Source organism: Argopecten irradians, chromosome 6, assembly GCF_041381155.1.
Source record: "Argopecten irradians isolate NY chromosome 6, Ai_NY, whole genome shotgun sequence".
NCBI lineage: Eukaryota > Metazoa > Mollusca > Bivalvia > Pectinida > Pectinidae > Argopecten > Argopecten irradians.
This window is the reverse complement of record NC_091139.1, coordinates 2,716,697-2,740,320: the sequence shown is the minus strand read 5'-3', so window position 1 is coordinate 2,740,320 and position 23,624 is coordinate 2,716,697. Positions and strand designations below refer to the sequence as shown.

Sequence of the window (23,624 nt, the reverse complement as noted above, 5' to 3'; positions counted from 1 at the left end):
ATAACTGTAGCTGCTAACCTCAAAATCAGGTGTATCAGACTTTGATGGTTTTCAACTTACTTTGCTGCTGTCCTGTAAACTGCTGCCTTGGTCCAGCCTGATTAGAAAACAGTCCTTGCAGCCTGATGTTATTATTCTGCTGACTGGGCTGTAGGCTGGTGTAGCCCTGAAACCTCGTGGCTGAGGCGTCTAATCTAGGACCCGCTTGGTTAGAGATAGCTGGACGGATTTGTATAGGCCCTCGGAAATTGGCAGACTGATTCTGTTGTGGCCTTGGTCCCTGTTGTGGATGTGGGCCTTTAGCAGGAGATGGTAGTCTGGCCTGCAGATTGACTGGAGGCCTAGAGAAGTCTGTGATATTTCCTGATGTAAAAGGCCTTTCATTAAATGTGGTGATAGGCCGGGGAGGTAGATCAGATCGTGGCCTAATAGGAGTGGGAGTGACAGAAGGGGGGCGGTGATTGATGGTGAAGATGGGCGTGGTAGGCTGTCCTGTCCCGCCTGTACACATTTGTAGTTGGCCTGTTGGATTGGTCACAACATTCCCGCCCCCCGGAAGACTGGAGTTAGGTGGCTTTAATGTCATATTAGGCGGAGGCCTGCTGAGATCAGGTAAGCTGAAGTTCGGAGCTGTAGAAACAAACACAGGCCCTGCGGTAGTGTAGTGAATATTCTGAGCTGCTGGCTGTAGAGTCAATCCCTTCTGAGTATTGTCGTTGTTTGGTGGCGGAGGAGGGGGTTGTTTAGCACATTGTTTTAACTGTTCTGAGAGGTTAGGCATCTGAGCCTGTGGGACAGGGTTCATAGTACTAGTCTGAAGAGAGGCCGCAGGACCCCCAATGATCTGATTGTTCATACCGTTGTTCTGTGGAGTGAACGATAACACAACTAAATTGCTTGGTATGGATGATGGAATTATTGGCATCTGATTGGTGATGGGTTGCTGTGGAATACCTGTGGCAGTGGTGCCTGTTTGGAGCTGGTTATTGGTCATCAGCATCATACCGCCACCAAACGAGGTGCCATTGTTTAACATACAATAGTTAGCATTGTTCATCACGGTACCGGTCACTGAATTACTACCTAGAGGTGCCGGCTGTTTTGGCACTCCTAGACTGTTTGTTCCTGAGTATTGCTGAATCACTGGTTTTACACTAGAGTTCATCACCGGATGTGGCACCTTTTTCTTTGTGGTTTCACTAGCCTTTTTCACATTTATTTTAGTGTTCCGGTGGCGCCCACTCCCGGAACTCCGACTTGATGACGAACTCCGGGAACGACTCCGGCTTCTACTGCTGGAGTAGCTACTACTTCGGGAGCTGCTTCTACTGCTCCTGGTTTGACTAGAAGTTCTGGAAAGACTACAACTACGGCTACGACTCGAACTATAACTGTTTTTCCTCCGACTTTTGACCCCCTTTTTCTGTGAGTGCGGAGATCCTGGGGGGGTTCTTGGCCCACGTTTATTTCTGGGAGGAGACCCAGGTGGAGTTTTGGGGCCTTTCCTCTTATCAATGTCCCTTCGTATAGAGTCCCGTAGGGACACGTGCTGCTTGGATGGCAGCACTGAATTTTTACGAGGACTTGGACTTTGACCTTCTAAACTTTTCCTACGAATTTCACGATTTTTATCTAATTCTGACGAAGCCAGAGCAACTAAGGCATCAAAACCACTACTGATCTGAGCTTGCCAATTCTTACTGGGCGAGTCTTTAGCACGGATATTTTGGAGACTAAGATGACCTGCAGAAGAAAAAAAGAGAAAATATTTAGCATACTTGCAGTTGCTTAAGTTTTGCACCCTAAAATTACATAACTTATCATCAGTAGTTATCATTTAAATCTCATCTGTAAAATATACTGCAATATAAAATTCAAACAAAATTGAAAGCAAGGATACCTTCACAGAAAGTAAAACCTTATTTGATTTTGCTATTTATGTATCATATTCTTTGAAAAAAACTTATGTAAATTGTGATTTATTTTGTCTCCATCAGAAGATATTGCCGCAGTTGTGTTATCATATTATTCAAACGGTAATTCCAAGTTTTCATCACATAGAGACAAATCAATCATTTATATATCTTAATTTGTATAGCTGGAGATAAAAAACTGGATCAATATTGTGTCTATTCATTTACTTCATTTGCAATTACCATAACTGCAGCTTACCTTTTTATGGCTTCAATTTCACTTATAGACTAAAGTATGAGAACCATGTAGGTTTCCCTATTTAATTTAATTTGTTAATTGATTAATGTCTTATTCTGTGCATTAACTTTGTAAAATGTTAACCAAAATTTGATCCTATTAGGCGCCCCTACATTTTCATTTTTAAAACCATCCTGGGTGCTTATTGAGTCGAATATGGTATCTTGTTTAGAGAAACAAAGGAAAATGATTTTCTTACATACTTTTGTGTTTCTGTCGAGCTGCCGTTGGGAACAATGGGCTCTGTACATGTGGTGTGGATTTCCCTGAATCAGGAGATGAGAAAGACCCTATTCCAGCTGTGAGACCCAACATGCTATCAAATACTCCATGGGCAGGTACATGAGAGGACAAGGCCATCTTCTTACTTTCACTTTCAAGCACATCCCCCTTTTTACGCTTCAGCCGTTTCCTGTCTGCAGCCTGATAACTTTCAAGAGTGTGCCGCATTTTAGGTGATTTGGAGTTGTCTGCCCCTTTGGAAGCAACACTGGCGTTGGTGGAAGACTGGCGAGGGGACACAGGTTTGTTGACACTCCGAACCTCGGACATCTGAAGCAGAGCCTCAGCTAGGTTAAATTTCTGTTGATCAGTATGCACCTTTTGACCTCGGCCATGTGATGAGTTGTTGGGTTTGGCCTGACTTGAAGTATTTTCCATAAAATTATTACTCACAGTCATGCGGCCGGAGATCTTGGGTTTAGAATCGGCCTTGTATCTAGACGAGCTGTAGCCCCTGGGACTACTAGAGGCAGTGGCAGGGCTGTACGAGTGACTGGCATCAAACCCAGGCTCATCAGCAGACTCTGTAGTACTGCCACGACTACTGGGCCGACTTATTGGAGAGTAAAACCCAGCATCATGATCAGACTTGCCTGACTGTTTAGACATCAGATTATCGTCGTGCTTGCTCGGTCCTGTCCGATTAAGGATTTTCTGCCGCAGCTGCTCCTTCTGTTGATGATCCAGTGGTATACTGACTGGGAGTGTGGGCCTGTTAGACTCCAGACCCACACCCTTGGGAGATGATTTGATCCCATTTGGAAGTTTGACTTTCTTGTTGTGTGTAACTAGCACATTACCCTGATTATTGTTTGTTTGTTGTATGGACTGAGATGAAGCCTGGTCAGTTATCTGACCAGACTTGGACTCCTTCATTCGTCCATTTTCTAACTTCACAGTTGAGTCTTGATTAAGGTCCTTGACCACGCCCGACTTGTAGCCAGCCAATCTAGAAGCTATTTCACCCCTATTCCGTTGACGCGCCTGCTCCCCGCTAGCCTCCAGGAGGATTCGTATAGACAATGCTCCCGGATTAGGAGATGATATTGATGATGACGATGACACATGTGATGATTTTACACTGGAATGGTTTTCCTGAGAACTAGCACTAACTCCTATAGAGTCCCTTACAGAGGGTTTGTTATGATCAAGAGAGTTGTTACACGACGACGTCAGTCGCACGCCGCCCATAGCACCAGTAACAACCTTCCTGTTCTTGGTGTCTGCAGAAACACGCGGTTGGTCCTGAGATTTGTCGAATTGATAATATGAGCTTAGAGGTTTCCCTGCCATATTGTCGGTTGAAGCTGCCTCGTCGGGAGACTGGGGAGGGGGAACGTTTGGTGTTAGACTGATACCGGAGTCCTGTGACGGGCTGTCATCACCTTTAATATCTCCGTCCTCCCTCGCCAGTTTATGTTGATGTACGTCTGACAAGTTCACCTCCAATTCATGTCCTTTCTGAATCATGTTCTTCTTTTGTGAATACGAGGATACACTGATTTCCTTGAGAATATTTTCCTGGAGAGGGGATTTGTGGAATCCGTTCTATAAAAGAGATAGGAAGGTTAGATGATAGCCTAGAGACAACAGCAATCACAAGTATGTTACTATAATTTTATTCTGTCTCTGCTTGTGTTGTGACCCATTATACAGCAACTTAAGAAATTTTCAGAATCAATCAGAAACCATAAGCTAATTATAACATGATATTTCAGTTACGTGCTTTTTTTTTTTTCCTTCCCCCCCCCCCCATATCTATCAGTCTGTGCTTATTCATATGAGACTACCTGTTTACTGTATTATTTCTGATTTTCGTGAGAATAATTTAATTTACTGTGAAATCATTTATTTTCGTTGGTCTAAATTTTCGTGGATTATAAAATTTTACAATTTTGTTGACACTTAACTTCGTGGGGAAGGCCTTACATATTACTGTTCAAAAATACACAGTCGACACTGTCACCTGTACTGTGTGATCGCTCGAGTGGAACTAAGCTCTACCATTACACACCACATACAGTTACAATCACAAGCTAGAGCTGGTACTCAACCAGTGTTTTTACAGGTGTAGACATGAACAATTATTGTGTCATATCGATAATTTCGTGATAGACTCTATCAATTAATCATTGGTACATGTAGATATAGTCTATCAAATTTTGAAAACTGTCTTTGTTTGAACAATATATATACTTTCCAACTTTTATCTTGTTATGCTACATCCTGCAGTGAAGGCAGGAGGTACTAATATAATCATCCAATGAATGCATAAACTAACATGACATTCGTATGCATTCATTTAAAAAAGATCAATTTTCGTGGGTACGTAAATTCGTTGATTTTGGTCAATCAACGAAAATTAATGATTTCCCAGTAACTGAAAATCATGGATTTACCCAAATTCTCAAAAATTTTATACTACAAATTTTTTTTCTCTCCAAAAAGCATTGTTTTACATACCACAGCTGTCACATAAATGTCACTTTCAATTGTTAAAAGCCTGATTCATAAAAATAAACCCCATGGATAGTATCCAAAAAGTAAATAACAGAATTTTCTATCCGCAAAATTTCATGATTACATATTAAGCTTACCTTTTTACCATTCATCCCTCCAGTTTTTTCTAAAACAATGTCCTGGTGAATCTCCACCTGTAAATAGTTTCCTTGCATGGTTATAACATGAAGTTCCAACCTAGTCTACAATATTGGATATTAAGTATAAAATACCTACTCAATCAAGGTAATTCCATCGGAATTATGAAAAGTCAAAACATTTTTGTGGTCTACTAAAGAAGGCCCTTTACAAAACAAGAAGGCTATCAAGATTTTTACATTAGTGTCTGTATTCATATTTTGGGACAAAGCTCACCAGTCTGCGCTGTTCTGCCTCTAGAGAAGCCACCTGGCCTTTCAGCGACCCCACCTGACCCTCAAGCTCCTTGTGTTCCTGGACAATAGTCTTAGCCTTGGAAAGGAAGTCCGAGGGACAGTCGGTGTCTATACCAAGCTGGGAAATAAAATCAATCTATTAGTCGAAACCAACCCGTCTTCTGTTGGAATCGATGTTTAGAAAACAATGTCAACATTTCAGAGCTGATAACTCTAATCTACTGACCTTTCACTTGCATTTCACAGTATCGCTATATACATTTTCATTGGTGAAGACAGTTAACTGTTACATTGTAGACGTTTCCTTACTTATAATACCGTAAGTTTCTTGTGATTGAATACATTAGTGATGATACAGGAAGAGAACTTATATAGTAACTGCCTGTTGTTTAATTCCTTTTCAATTTTATTTCATTGAAAAAATGAAAATGATGATACAAAGTCAAAACACACTTTTAGTGAACACTATTAAAGTGAACGGTCGGGCAAGGATGGCTAAAGTCGGTAAAAATGGTGTGAATGTATCAGTATAATTTCTTATGAAATGGAAAAATAAAATCTCTCGCCAAAATCTGTCTGCGTACGAAGAAATTAATTTAAAGTATAGGAATCCTAATACGTCCCCGGCTGACTATGTCCGTGGTTACATTTACACGCAGCCTCGCTTTCAATACTTTCAATTTTCCTTTACTTTAATGGTCAGAACAGGGAAACGTAAGCAGAACTTGGCCGTCGTATTAATATGTGAGAACTTTTGGAAGGCCAATGAACGCATTTAGACTGGTTTTCTTTGCCTGACTATTCACTTTAAACTGAGTTTCAAAGATCCAAATCTATATTTACATGTCAATTCTTTGTCACTATTTAACAGAGTTCCAAACCTATATTTACAAGTCAATTCCTTGTCACTATTTAACCAAAAGATCCAAACCTATATTTACAAGTCAATTCTTTGTCACTATTTAACAGAGTTCCAAACCTATATTTACAAGTCAATTCCTTGTCACTATTTAACCCAAAGATCCAAACCTATATTTACAAGTCGATTTGTTGTCACTATTTAACAGAGTTCAAAACCTATATTTAAATGTTAATTCTTTGTCACAATCTAACCCAAAGATCCAAACCTATATTTACATGTCAATTCTATGTCACTATTTAACCAAAATATCCAAACCTATATATTTAAATGTCAATTATTTGTCACTATTCAACCCAAAGATCCAAACCTATATTTACATGTCAATTCTTTGTCACTATTCAACCCAAAGATCCAAACCTATGTTTACATGTCAATTCTTTGTCACTATTCAACCCAAAGATCCAAACCTATGTCTACATGTCAATTCTTTGTCACTATTTAACCCAAAGATCCAAACCTATATTTACATGTCAATTCTTTGTCACTATTCAACCCAAAGATCCAAACCTATGTTTACATGTCAATTCTTTGTCACTATTTAACCCAAAGATCCAAAACCTATGTTTACATGTCAATTCTTTGTCACTATTTAAACCAAAGATCCAAACCTATATTTACATGTCAATTCTTTGTCACAATTTAACCCAAAGATCCAAACCTATGTTTACATGTCAATTCTTTGTCACTATTTAACCCAAAGATCCAAACCTATATATTTAAATGTTAATTCTTTGTCACTATTTAACCCAAAGATCCAAACCTACAAAGATCCAAACCTATATATTTAAATGTTAATTCTTTGTCACTATTTAACCCAAAGATCCAAACCTATATTTACATGTCAATTCTTTGTCACTATTTAACCCAAAGATCCAAAACCTATGTTTACATGTCAATTCTTTGTCACTATTTAACCCAAAGATCCAAACCTATATTTACATGTCAATTCTTTGTCACTATTTAACCCAAAGATCCAAACCTTTATTTGATGTTAAGTCTTTGCCAGGTTTTGGATACCTACCTCGCTCATCCTAGCCTTCAGTTGACCAACACTATCTTTCTGTAGGCCATAAATCTGTTTCTCTAGGTACGCCACTCTCGACTTCAAACAAGCCTGCTTCTCCTGTACAAAAATAAGCCCCTTTTTTAGTCATATACTACGAAAACCAGGAGCTCTACCATAAAATAATATTTATCTCTTTATCTCTTTATATGGACATATATTTTATATATTATGGGATACTATCAAATAAATGAAAGTCCAAATAAAATCAGATGGTAAATCAGAAGAAAATCCCCCTTTCCAGAATCATGATATTCCAAGAGGAAAATCTTGACTTGAAAATTCTAGAATATCTAATCCAATGTGAAATCTGTCCAAGTCAGAGGTCAGACAACCAGACTACCTAGTGTGGTCGTATTGGACCTCTGACTGAGGTATATTTCTGTTACACGCCAATGACTCAATCACCTTCGACATACAACCGACAAAGTTGCTGGACAGTACAATACTGGGCCCGCACAGCGGTGCTGCCATGTAGACAGGTCTTGTTCTAGTCCCAAAGGTGGACCTAAGGAGCGTGTGTTTTACATAAAGTTATACCGTAAATTGGGATATTTTGGCATCAGGAAAATGTGGCTTTTTGTATCAAAATAGGGTGGTTAAATTTTGATGCATTTAAATTTGGCTTTTCCCAATGCAAAAAATTCTGAAGATCTACTTTTTCTATAAATATAGATCCCTCAACAATGAAAAACTGATGTGATTTTTGAGTGAGTTAAATTTTGGTGCTTTCATGCCAAAGGCCTAATAAGCCAAAATATGACCACATCCAAAATATCCCGATTTACCGTACTGTGATATGGTAATTGGTCATTATGGACACTCACTGAAGCGCAACAGGTTTTTAGATAAACAATAGTTATTATGATCTTACCCTCTCCTGGTCTATCTGGAGTAACAGATTTGATTTGTACTCTGGCGTCTGCATAAAGGACAGGAACTTGTTGTACTGGTGCCGGAACAAATCTGTCAATGAAACATTAACATGTTGATTAAATAAAATACCCATAAATTCAAAACCAGTAGTTAGCAGTTTGTAATTTTACAAACACTTACATTCCTACCTGTTAATTTTCACAAAGTCACAAGAACTGCTTTTGATTGTCGGAGTGACTTACCAAGCAGACGTTGAAGTGCCGGCTCTGTTTCCAGTGACGATACTGTTTGGGCCTGAGTGCTTGGCTTGAAAAAAGCATTAGACATGGTAACCATGCTGCGGTCATTCCACTTATCGTTACTCTCGGGGGAGGCAGCTGTAAACAAAAGTTTATAAGTCAAACATCAGGAATCTTTTTAAACAGAATAGTGTTAATGTATACAAATGACATTGTGAGTTTTTAAAATAAACAATTCAGTCATATATTCATATCACAGTCTGAAGAAAATAAGAAGAAATTTTCACAGAAACAAGGGGTATTGAAACGGACACTCATTTAAAGATTTGATATTTATCCAATCTATATGTGTCATGGTTAGTTACCTGTTGACATGAGTGTGTGTGTATGTAGAAGATTAAGGCTATCCAGTCCTAGAACTTTCTCCTTCTCTTTGTTTTTATTGGCCCTGGCACGACTTCCCAGATTACTTCTCTTTCTCCCTGTAGGATACAACATATACAATTCTCATTTACACTACAGCTGAAATCTTCACACAGGCAGTCGGCAACTTCTGGTAAAACCAGTCTGCTAGGCAGACCAATGCCTCTCTTTGTGCCACTGGATTCTCCTTGGGTCAGTTATTAACAATACTTATAACTTGAAGATTTGCTTATTCCTAATTTTCGGGATGATAATGTGTTACAGTGCTTAGATTATATGAAATTTTGAAATGCATTTTTTTTTTTTTTTTGAAATCAGGATATGGGAATGTACAAAATTGGTAAACCCTTTAACTGGTAGAAGAAAGATTTCAAGACTTAAAAGATTTTTTTTATATTTTTCTTTGTTTTTTTTTCTTCATTGCATGATCATGACTTGCCATCCATCTGCATTTCCTTTGAATATAAATGTCTATAGAAAAATTCTTCTGTATAGTGGCCAATAATTACCTGTTGCGGGAGGGGTACTGCTTGCTTCACCAACTGGAAAGGTTGGAAAATAAGGTTTTTGTGTTACGCTTGCCACTATACTCTACTTTCATTTCTCATATATAAACTATTGTGTTGACTATATATTATATGGGATATATCTGTAATTCTTTATTTTGTGATTATTTTTGTGAATTAACCAGGAATTCATCATTAACAGTTGGGATTAAGTTTTATCTTTATTTTATCAACTTAGATCATTTAAGGATGCTTTTCTGTATGATAGTGTTGAAATCATAACAAAATCTTAAAAAATTAAAATGTGATTATCTTTTTATCAACTGCAAAATTTATTGATCTTTGTTGTCATCCTATCTCATCTGAAGGGAAATAATTGTTACACAGATTACACTTGTAACAATAATTGTGAGGAATTTTGTATGTAAGTCCATGGAAATTTTGTCCAGATTTCCTGTAGCCAATTCACAAAACATGACATTTTGTCAATATTTAGAATCCTACCTGCGCGTACGTCTTTCCTCAGCTGTCCGTTTCTCAAACGTTTTGATGCCGTCTTTGCTGCCCTAGTTCTTGTTACCTTCTTTGGGATGTCAACCACCACAGCCTGAGGACAATTTGTACACTCATAAGAAAACTATATCAATTAATCAGGGTTAGAGGTAACCACCTATTATTAAATACATTTAAGCATTATTTTAATTATCTTTTGGGGTTATGACCTCATAACCCCAAAAGATATTGAGAATAATGCTTATAATTTAATTCAGATAACTAAAAGATCTAACCAATAGAAACGAGTGTAACATATGAAATTAACTTACAGTAAAATGATTATGTATCATTTTAGGACATATTATGGATAACAGCAAATCAGCAGTATCAGGTGACATTACGGGTAAAACATGCTTTCAATTTAGTTTGAGCAATACAAAAGCAGTACAATGTATTTTAGTAGTTTTTACATGAATTGGACAAGGGCATGGTAAGCAAATGTTTGTATGTGCATGTATGACCTTTCTGAAAATACCCTTCACAAATATCCGAATTCAATCGCATAATTATGTATGAGTACCATTTCCAACATCTCAATTCTATTTTCACCCTGGCACCAAAGTCAAATTACACTTACATTTTCATCACTCTCCTCACGGAAGGCAGGCGGATGTTCTGGTGAGACCACTTCCATTGATGGTTTATTGAGACACTCAGACCACTGTCTGCGAGTCGTAGGGCCACCGAGGACCTGAGCCACTTCCTCAGCCGTGCCACTGACATTGGTGGCCGTGCTGGCATTACTGGCGCTGTCGAAGTCGAGATTACGTGCCGCCTGATAAGAGTGGTCCTTTATCACATTCAGTGCTGGTATTTCATTCTTGTTCACCTCTAGAGCTCGTATTTTCTTCTTCAAGGCACCATTCTTCAGCTCCTCATGCGGCTAAAGGAAATCAAATTGTAATGTTTCATGAATATCTGTTCAATGTTTCACTTACCTTCATAAACTTTAATGGCAATTGTGTTTAATATTTCAAAACATTCATATGGTTTGTCTATTTCTGTTTTCAAGAGTTACACTTTTCATCTTATTTTGTACAGCCTCTTTTATAAGTATAAATTGATTTTTATTCTAGATTATCATTTCGAAATCAATCAAGAGTTAAGAGTGAAAACTTATGTGGACATACTTATTTGCAGTCATATTAAATATCCTTTATCTCTATATTTAATGACACGACGAGCAAGTCTGTTTATGCTGAATATCTTTCTACTTATATTTTATGTATCTATTTTTAGCATAAGTCTGTTTATACTGAATATCTTTCTACTTATATTTTATGTATCTATTTTTAATTCAGTCTTACTTTGCCATCATTATGACCACCACAGCAGGTATGTTTCTCTCGTAGATGAATTGGTCTTCCTCTACGATCTCTTCGTACATCTTCATCCTCCTAAAATATATCAATCAATCAATTAGAAATTGATTACATATTACTGGATGAAATATCATTGCATGGCACCTAATGTTTTTCTCACTATCATCTCACGAAGTCGAAAAAAATTCCAAAATTAGATACTCTGGAGTTTGGCTTCATTGATAATGCTGTTTTTTTCCAATTCATATTATTTCAAAGCACTAAGTTCAAATGATTTTAAAATTAATGATCTGCTCTAATCAGAAAACATGCCGCTGAGTTTTTATCATTAATATCAAACGGTAATTCCAAGTTTTCATCATTTTAGCAGAGTACACTACATCACTTAACTTCCAATGTCTTTATGGAAGCTGTGAATATCATAAAGTTTAAACCATTATCAAACTGACCTTACCTTCATTTTTGGATTTTTCATTCGTAGAAAATACTTTTCCAGCTGAAAAATAAACAAATATATATGAAATGTACACAATATTATAAAACTATTGATCGTGCTTGTTTTCAATTATGGTTTTCTGTTAAACTCCTCAAATCTCAGCAGTTTATAACATATAGGCTAGAATGATAAAATTTGGGAAATTTTGGTTTTAATATGTTCATTTTTAATACAAATATTCTTTTGTATTCAAAGTTTTGAGTAAGATTATCAAACTTTCTAGTTCATTTTATCAGATAGTACTGGAGTAGATCATAACCATATCCTGCCTGGCACCTAAATAGTAAGTATTTCAACCTTCACTGGTTTTCAACTTTAAACTGAAATGGAATTCTTTAAAAGTACATTTAGTTTCAAAAACATAACTTTAACACAAAGTGCTTTTTAACAGGAAAAAGAAAATGGTCAAAACAAACAAACTAGTGAATTGTTTATAAATTGGTAATGAAATTGTGAGTTAAACATTAGGAAAACTCATCAAATATTGTCATTCTAATTTCTGAATCATCAGCATATCAAATGCACTAGTACCAGAGCTAATAAGCCAGTCTTGGTGACTCATGACAGACTTCAGTAATTAACAATTACTGTGGTCACAAAGTCTATTTACAGTGATACATACACAAAAATGTAGTAACATTTAACACAACAACAAGAGATCCCAGAGGGATCTTGGCGCCCACCAAAGAATGATCTATGTCTGACAACAGAAAGAGGGATCTTTTCCCTGCTTTTCAAACTTTAACTACATACTATATATGAAACTTGAGAAAGATCCTTTCAGTACTTTCTGAGATATGTAGCAGTAACAAACTTCAATTATCAAAATCAAAGATGGCTACCTGTCGATCATCTTGCTGACCGATAAGTCCGAATGTGCACTAGACCCCTTCAGGAACCTGCACATGAAATTTGAGAAAGATCCCTTCAGTACTTTCTGAGAAATAGAGGTAACAAACTTTAACTATCAAAATCCAAGATGGCCGCCAGTCGGCCATCTTGTTGACCGATCTGTCCCAAAATGCAATATGCACAACTAGGGTCCTAGGGGAACCTACATATGAAATTTGAGAAAGATTCCTTCAGTACTTTCTGGGAAATAGCGGTAACAAACTTTAACTATCAAAATCCAAGATGGCCGCCGGTCGGCTATCTTGTTGACCGATCGCTCCCAAAATGCAATATGCACAACTAGGGTTCAAGGGGAACATGCATATGAAATTTGAGAAAGATCCCTTTTGAACTTTCTGAGAAATAGAGGTAACAAACTTTAACTATCAAAATCCAAGATGGCCGTCAGTCGGCCATCTTGTTGACAGATTGGTCCCAAAATGCAATATGCACAACAAGGGCCCTAGGGGAACCTACATATGAAATTTGAGAAAGATCCCTTCAGTACTTTCTGGGAAATAGCGGTAACAAACTTTAACTATCAAAATCCAAGATGGCCGCCAGTCGGCCATCTTGTTGACCGATTGGTCCCAAAAATGCAATATGCACAACTAGGGCCCTAGGGGAACCTACATGTGAAATTTGAGAAAGATCCCTTTTGAACTTTCTGAGAAATAGCGGTAACAAACTTTAACTATCAAAATCCAAGATGGCCGCCAGTCGGCCATCTTGTTGACCGATTGGTCCCAAAATGCAATATGCACAACTAGGGCCCTAGGGGAACCTACATGTGACACTTGAGAAAGATCCCTTCAGTACTTTCTGAGAAATAGCGGTAACAAGAATTGTTAACGGACGGACGGAAGGACGGACGGACGGACGGACGGACGGACGGACGACGGACCACGGATGAAAGGCGATTTGAATAGCCCACCATCTGATGATGGTGGGCTAAAAAGAAAATCTCAATAATCCTCCGACAAAAACATGGGCGGTGCATGGCCAACATGCTAACTTTTTAATGCTACATCATAGGATTAATATGTGACAGAAAACATAAAAACAAATCATTGAAAATCCTTTACTGTAGAGACATTTATAGTGCATGATGTGTAACTTAAGGAACTACTGACAAAATTAAAGGGACAATTCATTGAGGCTTCTTCTGTTACATAACCACGAAGCAAAATATGACATAAATGTATTGTTCTACATTCCTTATGAAATATATAACAGAAAATATTGACAAATTCCACAACATTGTTAAGTATTTTGATTATTACCGTTGAAATTCCAAATCGTTGGTAAATACAATTAAGCAGGTACAACATATGTACGCTGTACCAATATCCCAGCAGGTACAACATATGTACGCTGTACCAATATCCCAGCAGGTACAACATATGTACGCTGTACCAATATCCCAGCAGGTACAACATATGTACGCTGTACCAATATCCCAGCAGGTACAACATATGTACGCTGTACCAATATCCCAGCAGGTACAACATATGTACGCTGTACCAATATCCCAGCAGGTACAACATATGTACGCTGTACCAATATCCCAGCAGGTACAACATATGTACGCTGTACCAATATCCCAGCCAAAGTTTCACACGTTAATCAATGCAATACATAACCACAGAGGAATTGATGAAATTATTTTTAGATAGGAACATACATCTAATAAGATAAACACACTACTGTTTGAGTAGCTCTAGGCAAATATTTCTTTACTACATAACTACACTGGCAAGAGCCAGGGTTCGGCATACAAGACATCCGACCACTATGTTTAATGGCAGACAGTAAGCGAGTTTGAACATTTCACATACATTTCACTACAGTGGGCTTTTCTTGCATATCACAGTAAAACCAACTAATCTAATTTCTGTTAGAACTGGTCTGTTTCCGATATATAGGCAAATTTTAATGAATTGCCCCTTTAATGACAGACAACAAAGCTTAATATATCACTATGAAACTAATCATGCATGACAAATAAAACACATTTAAGCAGAAATACATGCGTCGCTGTAATCAACAAAATATGCCTATTTATGGCAACACAGAAAAATAATTTCAAAGAAAACTCCATGAACAAACCAATTTGGTAAGCACACATTCAATATCTGTACCAGTGCTAGATGTACAGTGTAGCATTGGTATTGTGTACCTCAGTTATCACTTATTAATTATCCCGCCTTCATCATCTCACCATTGACTTTGATATCTACATCTACTTGTCCCCACCTTTCAACGTTAACACAAACCTTTCTATCCTAATGTTGTCCCTCCTTGGCACAATTTACTCGTTATGTATCCTGTTTTTGTGCCCTATAACCATCGCCACTGACATACTCCCGATAACCTATACCTGGTAATGTTTGTACATTTGTAACCCAGAGCTGTACTGTTGGCCTATTACAGTGAGCCTTAACCTCTATTCCAACGGTTTACTGCTCTTAGCCCCTGTTTTTATTACCTCTGACCCTTGTGTTGGTCTCCTCTATTATGTCCCTGGCCCTATTTTTTATGACCTCTGACCCTTGTGTTGGTCTCCTCTATTATGTCCCTAGCCCTATTTTTAATGACCATGCATGCTCCCTTTGTTCTGGTGCTCTTCCAATACAATGAACTTCATTGACCTTAACCAGAGTTCCAAATACCTTGTGACTTATGTGCTCTTCCTATGTATACTTTATCAGTAACCCTTGTTTCCATGACCCTATGCTCTTTGACCCCTAGTATTTGCACTTGTGACCCTATGCCCTTTGACCCCTGGTTCTTGTCCCTTATCTTTGGTCCCAAGCACTTGTGACCCTTTACCCTTTGACCCCTGGTATTTGTCACCCTATCTTTGGTCCCTAAAACTTGTAACCATGTGCCTTTTGACCCTAGCATCTGTGATCCTTTGCCCTTTGACCCCTGGTACTTGTCCCCGATCTTTGGTCCCTAGCACTTGTGACCCTATGCCCTTTAACCCTGCGCCCTTTGACCCTAGCACTTGTGACACTGTGCCCTTCGACCCCTGCGCCCTGTGTTTGACGTCTGTGCAACAAGTCCTGCCATAAACACCATGCCCTGCGTCCAGGCTACATACTCACCAGAGTCCTATCTATCGTGTGTACAAAGTAGGTGAACGCTTTCCCCGTCCAGGAGACGGCACCACTTAGCGGTGACAGTTCCGCCACGTGCATGATAGTACCAATATCTGAAAATTGCAGAATGCAATCAAATCATATCGCGATCGTCAACTTGCTGACAACCTGTATGACATACGGGGAGCCTGTCTGTATGTTAGTAGTGCTTCTGTGGGTCTGGCAGCCATGTAAAGAGTGAAACTCACACTGGCCATCTGACCTGTAGTAATGGAAGGAGCAACCAGCACCAACAACATAACACTCAATACTGCCAACCGAAATATCAACCAAACCAACATTACAAGGAGATTAACTCACAGGGTTCTGCTGTCAGATTTTATAAAAGTTTATTTCTTTGAATCAAGTGGTGCCGTTGGTGCTGCCTACGGATTGTTTAGTTAAGAGTGAGAACCCAATCTTGAGTTGATGGGGAGACAACTCTGTGACACAACTCACCATAGCACGATCTATTGTATGCAGGAAATACGTGACTGGTTTTCCTGTCCAAGATACCGCACCACGTAAGGGGGACAACTCTGTGATATGCATTATTGCTCCAATATCTGGAAAAAACATGTGAGCAAGCAAGGGGATGATATGTTGTTATATACACAGGCCTTATGTATGATCCAGTCCTTTCCCTTTCCTTTTAAAACTGGTTTGTTTCTAAGTATCGTAATCACATCTGGGAAAATAACTTTACATACTGAATATCAAACCCCAATGAGTGAAAATAATAACACAGAAATCATTGTCAGACCTTCAGATGCACCTATTTGTGTAGGTATTTCCATAGGTGGAGGGCTTATGTGTAGACATAGAAATGCCTTACCGTTTGGCGACCATAGCAAGATTTTCCAAATGGTAAAACTAAATAATTCAATTATCTAACTCTTTTTTTTAGAAGATATTTTTAGATTTCATTCCTGTGTTTATTTTCTGAATTTCAGGGATAGTTTCACCAATGTTAAAATTTACTGACAAGGTTTCCTGAAACTGCAAAAAAAACAAATGATGATGATGTTTAGGATGACATGCAAAGCAATGATATGATACATATAAATGAAATATTAACCTAGATTAAAAGTATCACAAGTCAGATCTGACAATACAGGACACTAAAAAAGAAAATGTCATTTAGAACCAGACATTAAATACAATTCACTAACAATTTCAAGGGCACTATACCGCCTTGAATCATATTATTTTTAATCCATTTTCCCCTTAAAACTTAATTTTGAACATTTGATGCAACAGCATTGAAATGGACATAGGAAGAGGTATTCATCTAAATCAGAATAATAGGTGGTTTTTGGTGGAAGAAATACAATGTATTTCATCACACTCTGACAAGTTTCAATAGGTCCAAGGAAAATTTAGAATTTAATGTGAAGAATTTTTTTTTTTTTACTTGTCAAACAACATTTAACAGTATCTAAAGACCCCTTTGATAATGACAACCCCTTTTTTCCAAAGATTTTTTTGAAGATGGCCAACAGGCTTAAAATTTGGAGGGAAAAAAAGAAAAAAAAAGAGAGACATTTGTACTGTTTAAATTACATTTGATTTCCGACTTTTAATTAAAAGGTCGTCAGAGTACCAGACTTCTGTTTTGCAGGCACTAAAATCCAACTTACCACTGAGATTTCTGTCTGTAATACGGAAGTTGAGGGGACAAAAGGCTTTGGAAGATACAATTTTGGCTCCTTCTTTCATATTGGCAAAGCGTAGTTTTAACTGAAAATATACACGTTGACTTTCAAGGTTTGCTCAGTTAAACATCTACCCCAACCCAAAAGTCTTCATCACCGGATTCAATGTTTGTATGGTCCACATATTTCTTTTATAACTACATTTAAGCAATAGACAAGAATTCTAAGCATGATCAAAGACAGTTTACTATAGATTTTTTTGGGGTCAAGTAAATATTTCAATAAATTAACTCTCAACCTTAACAGTTTTATTTTTTCAAGATATTTGATGAAATATTTTGTCAAATGGACAGACACACTTTGTATGACCAACACTTCTTTTATTCTATATTTAATGAACACGAGACATTCCATAACAACGAGAAGTAAATAAATACATCCTCATACGAGTATTATAGTGAATACAGGTTCTTTTAATTCTGGAAATAAGATATCTTTATAAGAATGTAAATGATATGATACTTACTTGATGGTCTACCTGAGGTCCAAATGCAAAGTTGTTCACAAATATAACACTGTCAAAGAAATAACAACACCATAACAACTTTTATAGCCTTCAATCTACATGTATTCGGGGAAATTTGTGTGAAAGATCAAATATAAACTGCACATTTTGCAAGTACACATAATTTCTATTGATTTAGAACAAAACATTAAGACCAACAAAATATGTTTTTTCCACTAGCAAGGTCGATTCCACCATTTTTCAAATGGCGCCCCTGGCAGCTGGATTGGGAATTTCGTATTTTAGTGGAATTTTTTCGACCTCACCATATTTTTTCATTCAAATGAAATCTAACACTTTTATATTACATTAGATTTAATTGTATAATGTTTTAATGTCATGCTTTTAGACATTATATTTTCAATATTATCATAGAAGTTTTGGAGAAATATTGTCATGAATATTAAGTTGAGCTTTTGTCTTGGTAAACACATTAGAAATGGAAAGATTTCTCAATTGCCATCTATCACAAACTGACATAAAAATATTTTATTTTTCTGGTGTAAGCAACTTTCCTAATCAGGAAAATATCACTTTCACCTTTTAAAAACCTATAATTGAATGTATACTGATTTGCTAACTTTGTTATTCCTTTTAGACATGATAGTACCATGACTGAAATCAGTTATTTATCCAAATCCAAGTAAATCGTCGTCATATTATTCAATATTCAGACTTCAATTTTACTTTGAACGCCGACGACCATCGAATTGTTCATATTACGCTGCAAAATCTTGTAGTAATATCATTATTCACATGATTCATTACTGTTTATTTAATTCCTATTTCAAAATAGTAAAGTGATAAACGAAGCAAAAGTTGTGACTTTAGACTGTCTCCTATCATATGCACAGACCGCCAGATGATCGTTCAGTTGTTTCTAAGAAAGAACGATGTGTCTGTGTTGTAAACTAGTTTATTTATGTTAACTTCAATTCATTTAAGCATTTTTTTACAAATGCCACTTGCATTTTTTTAAGGTTCACCTAGCGTGTTTGATATTTTGATCACATAGACGCTTGCACAAAAGCGCTACACATCATATAAACGCTTGAAATGGCATGACTAAAATATGGAATCAAAATTTCCGGATAATCTTACGACTTTTTAAGTAGAAAGTCACAGCTCACAGGCAAGCTGTTGTGAATTTTAAGAACAATCAGGCAATTTAAAATGGGGCCGTTAGAAGGGGAATGGGGCCGTTTAGTGGCCTTTAAATGATAGTAGAATCAGCCTTGCATAGCTATTGTTTACAGTTTGGTAGATGTTAACAATATGTGGGCTAATAGGGGTGACTATCGCCTACAATGTTAACAATACGTGGGCTAATAGGGGTGACTATCGCCTACAATGTTAAGAATATGTGCGCTAAAAGGGATCACTATCACCAACAATGTTAACAATATGTGGGCTAATAGGGGTGACTATCGCCTACAATGTTAACAATACGTGGGCTAATAGGGGTGACTATCGCCTACAATGTTAAGAATATGTGCGCTAAAAGGGATCACTATCACCAACAATGTTAACAATACGTGGGCTAATAGGGATGACTATCGCCTACAATGTTAACAATACGTGGGCTAATAGGGATGACTATCGCCTACAATGTTAACAATACGTGGGCTAATAGGGATGACTATCGCCTACAATGTTAACAATACGTGGGCTAATAGGGATGACTATCCGCCTACAAAGTTAACAATACGTGGGCTAATAGGGATGACTATCGCCTACAATGTTAACAATACGTGGGCTAATAGGGATGACTATCGCCTACAATGTTAACAATACGTGGGCTAATAGGGATGACTATCGCCTACAATGTTAACAATACGTGGGCTAATAGGGATGACTATCGCCTACAATGTTAACAATACGTGGGCTAATAGGGATGACTATCGCCTACAAAGTTAACAATACGTGGGCTAATAGGGATGACTATCGCCTACAATGTTAACAATACGTGGGCTAATAGGGATGACTATCGCTTACAATGTTAACAATACGTGGGCTAATAGGGATGACTATCGCCTACAATGTTAACAATACGTGGGCTAATAGGGATGACTATCGCCTACAATGTTAACAATACGTGGGCTAATAGGGATGACTATCGCCTACAATGTTAAGAATACGTGGGCTAATAGGGATGACTATCGCCTACAATGTTAACAATACGTGGGCTAATAGGGGTCACTATCGCCTACAATACGTGGGCTAATAGGGGTCACTATCGCCTACAATGTTAACAGGTGGATGTCTATATACTTACGTAGCATTGTTAATTTTTTCCACCATTTCGTCACACAGGAAGTCACCTTTGTCTAGTTGGTAATTACTGAATTTTTTTCCATACCACTTCATCCATTGTTTAAACTGTTTCTCCATATCCTGAAAATGTCAAATATATCCATATGTATTAGTAAAACCTGCATAAAAGTATCATAAATTCTCTAGAAAATGGACAAAATGTTTTTTGAAGTCTTTCAAAATTAAGTATATAGACTAAAGCTTCTTCAATACAGATTAATTCATCAAAGTAAGTGTGGAAAAATTTCATTAATTTTTCACTTTCATCAGTAGTGCTCCAGATAATTTTCAAAGGGGTGGGTAATTGTTCTCCCATTTTTGGAGGGTTGGGTAATTGTTCTCCCATTTTTTGAAAGGAAGGGGTACAACTCTGACTTGTGTCATATAACTTACCATACAGAAAATGTAAACTTACCTCAGCATACATAGCTGGGTATTCTGCTTTCTCAATACCATAGCACATTTTACAGGAAGTTGCTGCTGCCACCTGTAGGACGACTTGTCCAACTCCTGCAAAGATAAAATTTTGAGTTACAATTTTTTGCTGAATGGTGTACATTTGATCTTGTGTTAATCTATCCAGCACAACATTACTTGCTGATATTGAGACAGAATATTGTATTGCAAGCTGTTGACAGTGTTCATCAACATTACAAATGTACTTGATTTCTCAGCCATTTGACAAGTTGTGCAAATGTGCAATATGATCTTTTATCAAAGTATCTTCATGACAATGGTCTAATGTTATGGTATTGGAATATTGTTATCATATAAATTTATGATACTTTTAAGATATGGAACTCTTATTGAACAGATGGATGAACAAATCAAATAAAATCATTAATCTTTTTTTTTTTTACATTTTTACCACAAAACACATTTTTTTTATATGTTTTCCCATGAACTGCTGAACATGTATCCAGATAAAGAGAAAACAACTATTAACATGATTCAAAACCTAACACTACATGTATTAAAAGTGATGAATCCTAAATCTGTCTGAAAAAAACAAAACAGTACATGTCTTATTCTAGCTAGAGAGACTCACCACTGCCGAGGTCTATGAAGTAATCTGTCTCGGAGAAATTTATAGACTTGATCATCTGGTCAACGAGATCAAAGGATGTTTCTCCATACACCTGGTAAAAAAAGAGAACAAGCTGATGTAATAAAAATATTGTAATACCTTATAAACAATCAGATTACATTGAATCATGATGTTCATTCACTTTTCACCTGCATCATATACAGACAGACCTGTCTATAAAGACCAAACCAAGGGACCAGCAAAAAGTGGTCACTATAGCTAGGTGGTCATTATACACAGGTTAAAATGTCATATAGAAATAAGCAGGAGATCTTTATTCAGAGGTGGTCATTAAGGCAGGTTTCTCTGTATATGTATATTGAATTATGAAAGTTTTTCTAATTTTGAGGCATTTACTTTCGAAGGAAAGATTATTTCTCCGAACTAAAATATGGTTCAGGGTCCAGTAAAATCATGTGTAACCTCCCCTATCCTGTGGGAATAGATAGATAGGTAGGAAAAGTGACAAAGTGTGTAAACTGTGAAACATTATCGCATCCCATATAATGAACACATTAACAACAAGTTCATGATTATAGCGTAACATTTTTCATTCCCCATTACGATTCCTCAAAGATGCCTGTAATGTGTGTATAATGAAAGATGTTTATAACTAAGTGATTTTGTTGGTCCCTAGAGGGTCGTCATAACCATGTTTTACTGTATCAACCTTTCCAAATTTCCAGAGAACCAGGATTGGCTGTATTGTATCAAAAAGGGCACTCTGAACATTTCCATACCTCGGGAGAGAATGGCTCATACTGGTTCAGTCTCTCTGGATCTTTCACGGCGTGGTCATAGCACTGCTGTAGGATATGTTTCAGTAGGCCAGTTGATGGACGCTCCTTGATTTTTTGGGGGCGTGATGTTCCTTTCCACTACAATGTACATAAAACATCTCTTTAACAACATTCTTTTCATGACTTTGGTGAACTACTTTATTTTTGCGAGATACCAATTTCTGTGTAACCAGAGCGCTCAAAAGTGATTTCAAATATTTGCAAATAATTGTATAAAACTTATTTCCAAAACGTAAATATACTTAATAGCCCTAATTGTGAATTGATGTATGTAATGTTATTCACAAATATGTTCAATTAACGAAGACACAACACATAGTATTTGTGTAAATAAAGTGGTTTATAGCTATCTCTATTTCTACTGTATAAAACTTGTTACTGTAACGCTGGAGATTTTCACTGAGTTATATATTTATGTGGCACATTGATAGAAAATTTCATCCACAAAATAAACAGTCCCATAGCCATACCACGAAATTTCAATTTGTTAAAATTTACTTATAATTACAAAAATAATCAGCTTTGTGGCATGTAGTAGACATGGAAGCTGTTGCAGATCTATGATAAGACTTTTGATACACGCTCAACTTACCAGCTGAAGTATACTGTCGATGGTCCTGTTGTACTTGTCGCATAGCTGCTTCATACTCTCGTAGCTGGAAGTGATTACATAATATCTCAGGTTCTGATCTCACAGAACGGTTACCATATCATTATGATATTCAGTGTCAGAAAAAAGGGACAAAAAAGAGAACCAAGAACTCATTTAAACTAAATCAAGGCTTTTTAGGAATGACCTTGAATATCTTAATAATATTTATCCCATAACTATGCATGTTTCACAATGGAAAAACCATGTGATAAATTCCAAAGCAGTTGGTTATTTTTCAGGTTTTTGTGTGAGAGGTTTACAACACTCCAGTGTGTTAACACCTACGGTGCCTCTGATTGGTCAATTCCAAGATCTCTTGATTCTGATAGGCTTTCAACTTCAGGCTACTTTTCATAGCACATTTTCTTTGAAATAGCATTTTACTAACTGTTTAACAAGTAGATGTTTATTCAAAGTATTAAACAATAGAATATTAGTTCACTATTAAGGCATGCGCACTACATTTTATGGCGGAAAGATATCATTACACATTGTATGGTGGTAAGTTTCCCTGAATGAAGACGAGGAAATGGTCATCATGGTATAAATATAAAATTAAAGTTATGGGATAAATAAGTTCCTCAACGTGTGACTGTTGTTTATCATGTTTATCTATACTCTCGTTAAGTAATTTTCAAATTTTCAAAAGACACTCGCTGAAGTCTTTTAAAAATTTGAAAATTAACTAACTCGAGTTTGATAAACATGATAAACAACAGTCACGCGTTG

The 23,624-nt window shown here is 37.0% G+C and overlaps 1 protein-coding gene and 1 non-coding gene across 5 annotated transcripts in view; both read right to left on the bottom strand.

Annotated features, from left to right (window-relative positions):
- The window catches only part of LOC138324715 (serine-rich adhesin for platelets-like), a 47,306-nt gene that overhangs the window by 7,526 nt on the left and 16,156 nt on the right, over window positions 1-23,624 (bottom strand). Inside the window, exons 4-24 of one of the 4 annotated variants that reach the window (XM_069269814.1) lie at window positions 22,836-22,899; window positions 22,184-22,321; window positions 21,405-21,495; window positions 20,772-20,866; window positions 20,319-20,437; window positions 18,005-18,053; window positions 17,464-17,563; window positions 16,283-16,389; window positions 11,748-11,789; window positions 11,279-11,368; window positions 10,549-10,854; window positions 9,921-10,023; window positions 9,420-9,452; window positions 8,853-8,969; window positions 8,491-8,625; window positions 8,247-8,338; window positions 7,331-7,432; window positions 5,368-5,523; window positions 5,091-5,147; window positions 2,415-4,041; window positions 61-1,743 (exon numbers count right to left, since the gene is read on the bottom strand). In XM_069269814.1, the coding sequence (XP_069125915.1) occupies window positions 61-1,743; window positions 2,415-4,041; window positions 5,091-5,147; window positions 5,368-5,523; window positions 7,331-7,432; window positions 8,247-8,338; window positions 8,491-8,625; window positions 8,853-8,969; window positions 9,420-9,452; window positions 9,921-10,023; window positions 10,549-10,854; window positions 11,279-11,368; window positions 11,748-11,789; window positions 16,283-16,389; window positions 17,464-17,563; window positions 18,005-18,053; window positions 20,319-20,437; window positions 20,772-20,866; window positions 21,405-21,495; window positions 22,184-22,321; window positions 22,836-22,899 (5,306 nt within the window). Of the gene's footprint in view, window positions 1-60; window positions 1,744-2,414; window positions 4,042-5,090; window positions 5,148-5,367; window positions 5,524-7,330; window positions 7,433-8,246; window positions 8,339-8,490; window positions 8,626-8,852; window positions 8,970-9,419; window positions 9,453-9,920; window positions 10,024-10,548; window positions 10,855-11,278; window positions 11,369-11,747; window positions 11,790-15,790; window positions 15,898-16,282; window positions 16,390-17,463; window positions 17,564-18,004; window positions 18,054-20,318; window positions 20,438-20,771; window positions 20,867-21,404; window positions 21,496-22,183; window positions 22,322-22,835; window positions 22,900-23,624 lie in introns of all 4 variants that reach the window. The other 3 variants (XM_069269813.1, XM_069269815.1, XM_069269816.1) reach the window with 3 other exon arrangements.
- On the bottom strand, window positions 7,682-7,894 carry LOC138326609 (small nucleolar RNA SNORA53). The gene has a single exon (XR_011208926.1). It is a non-coding gene; the product is annotated as a small nucleolar RNA SNORA53 (small nucleolar RNA).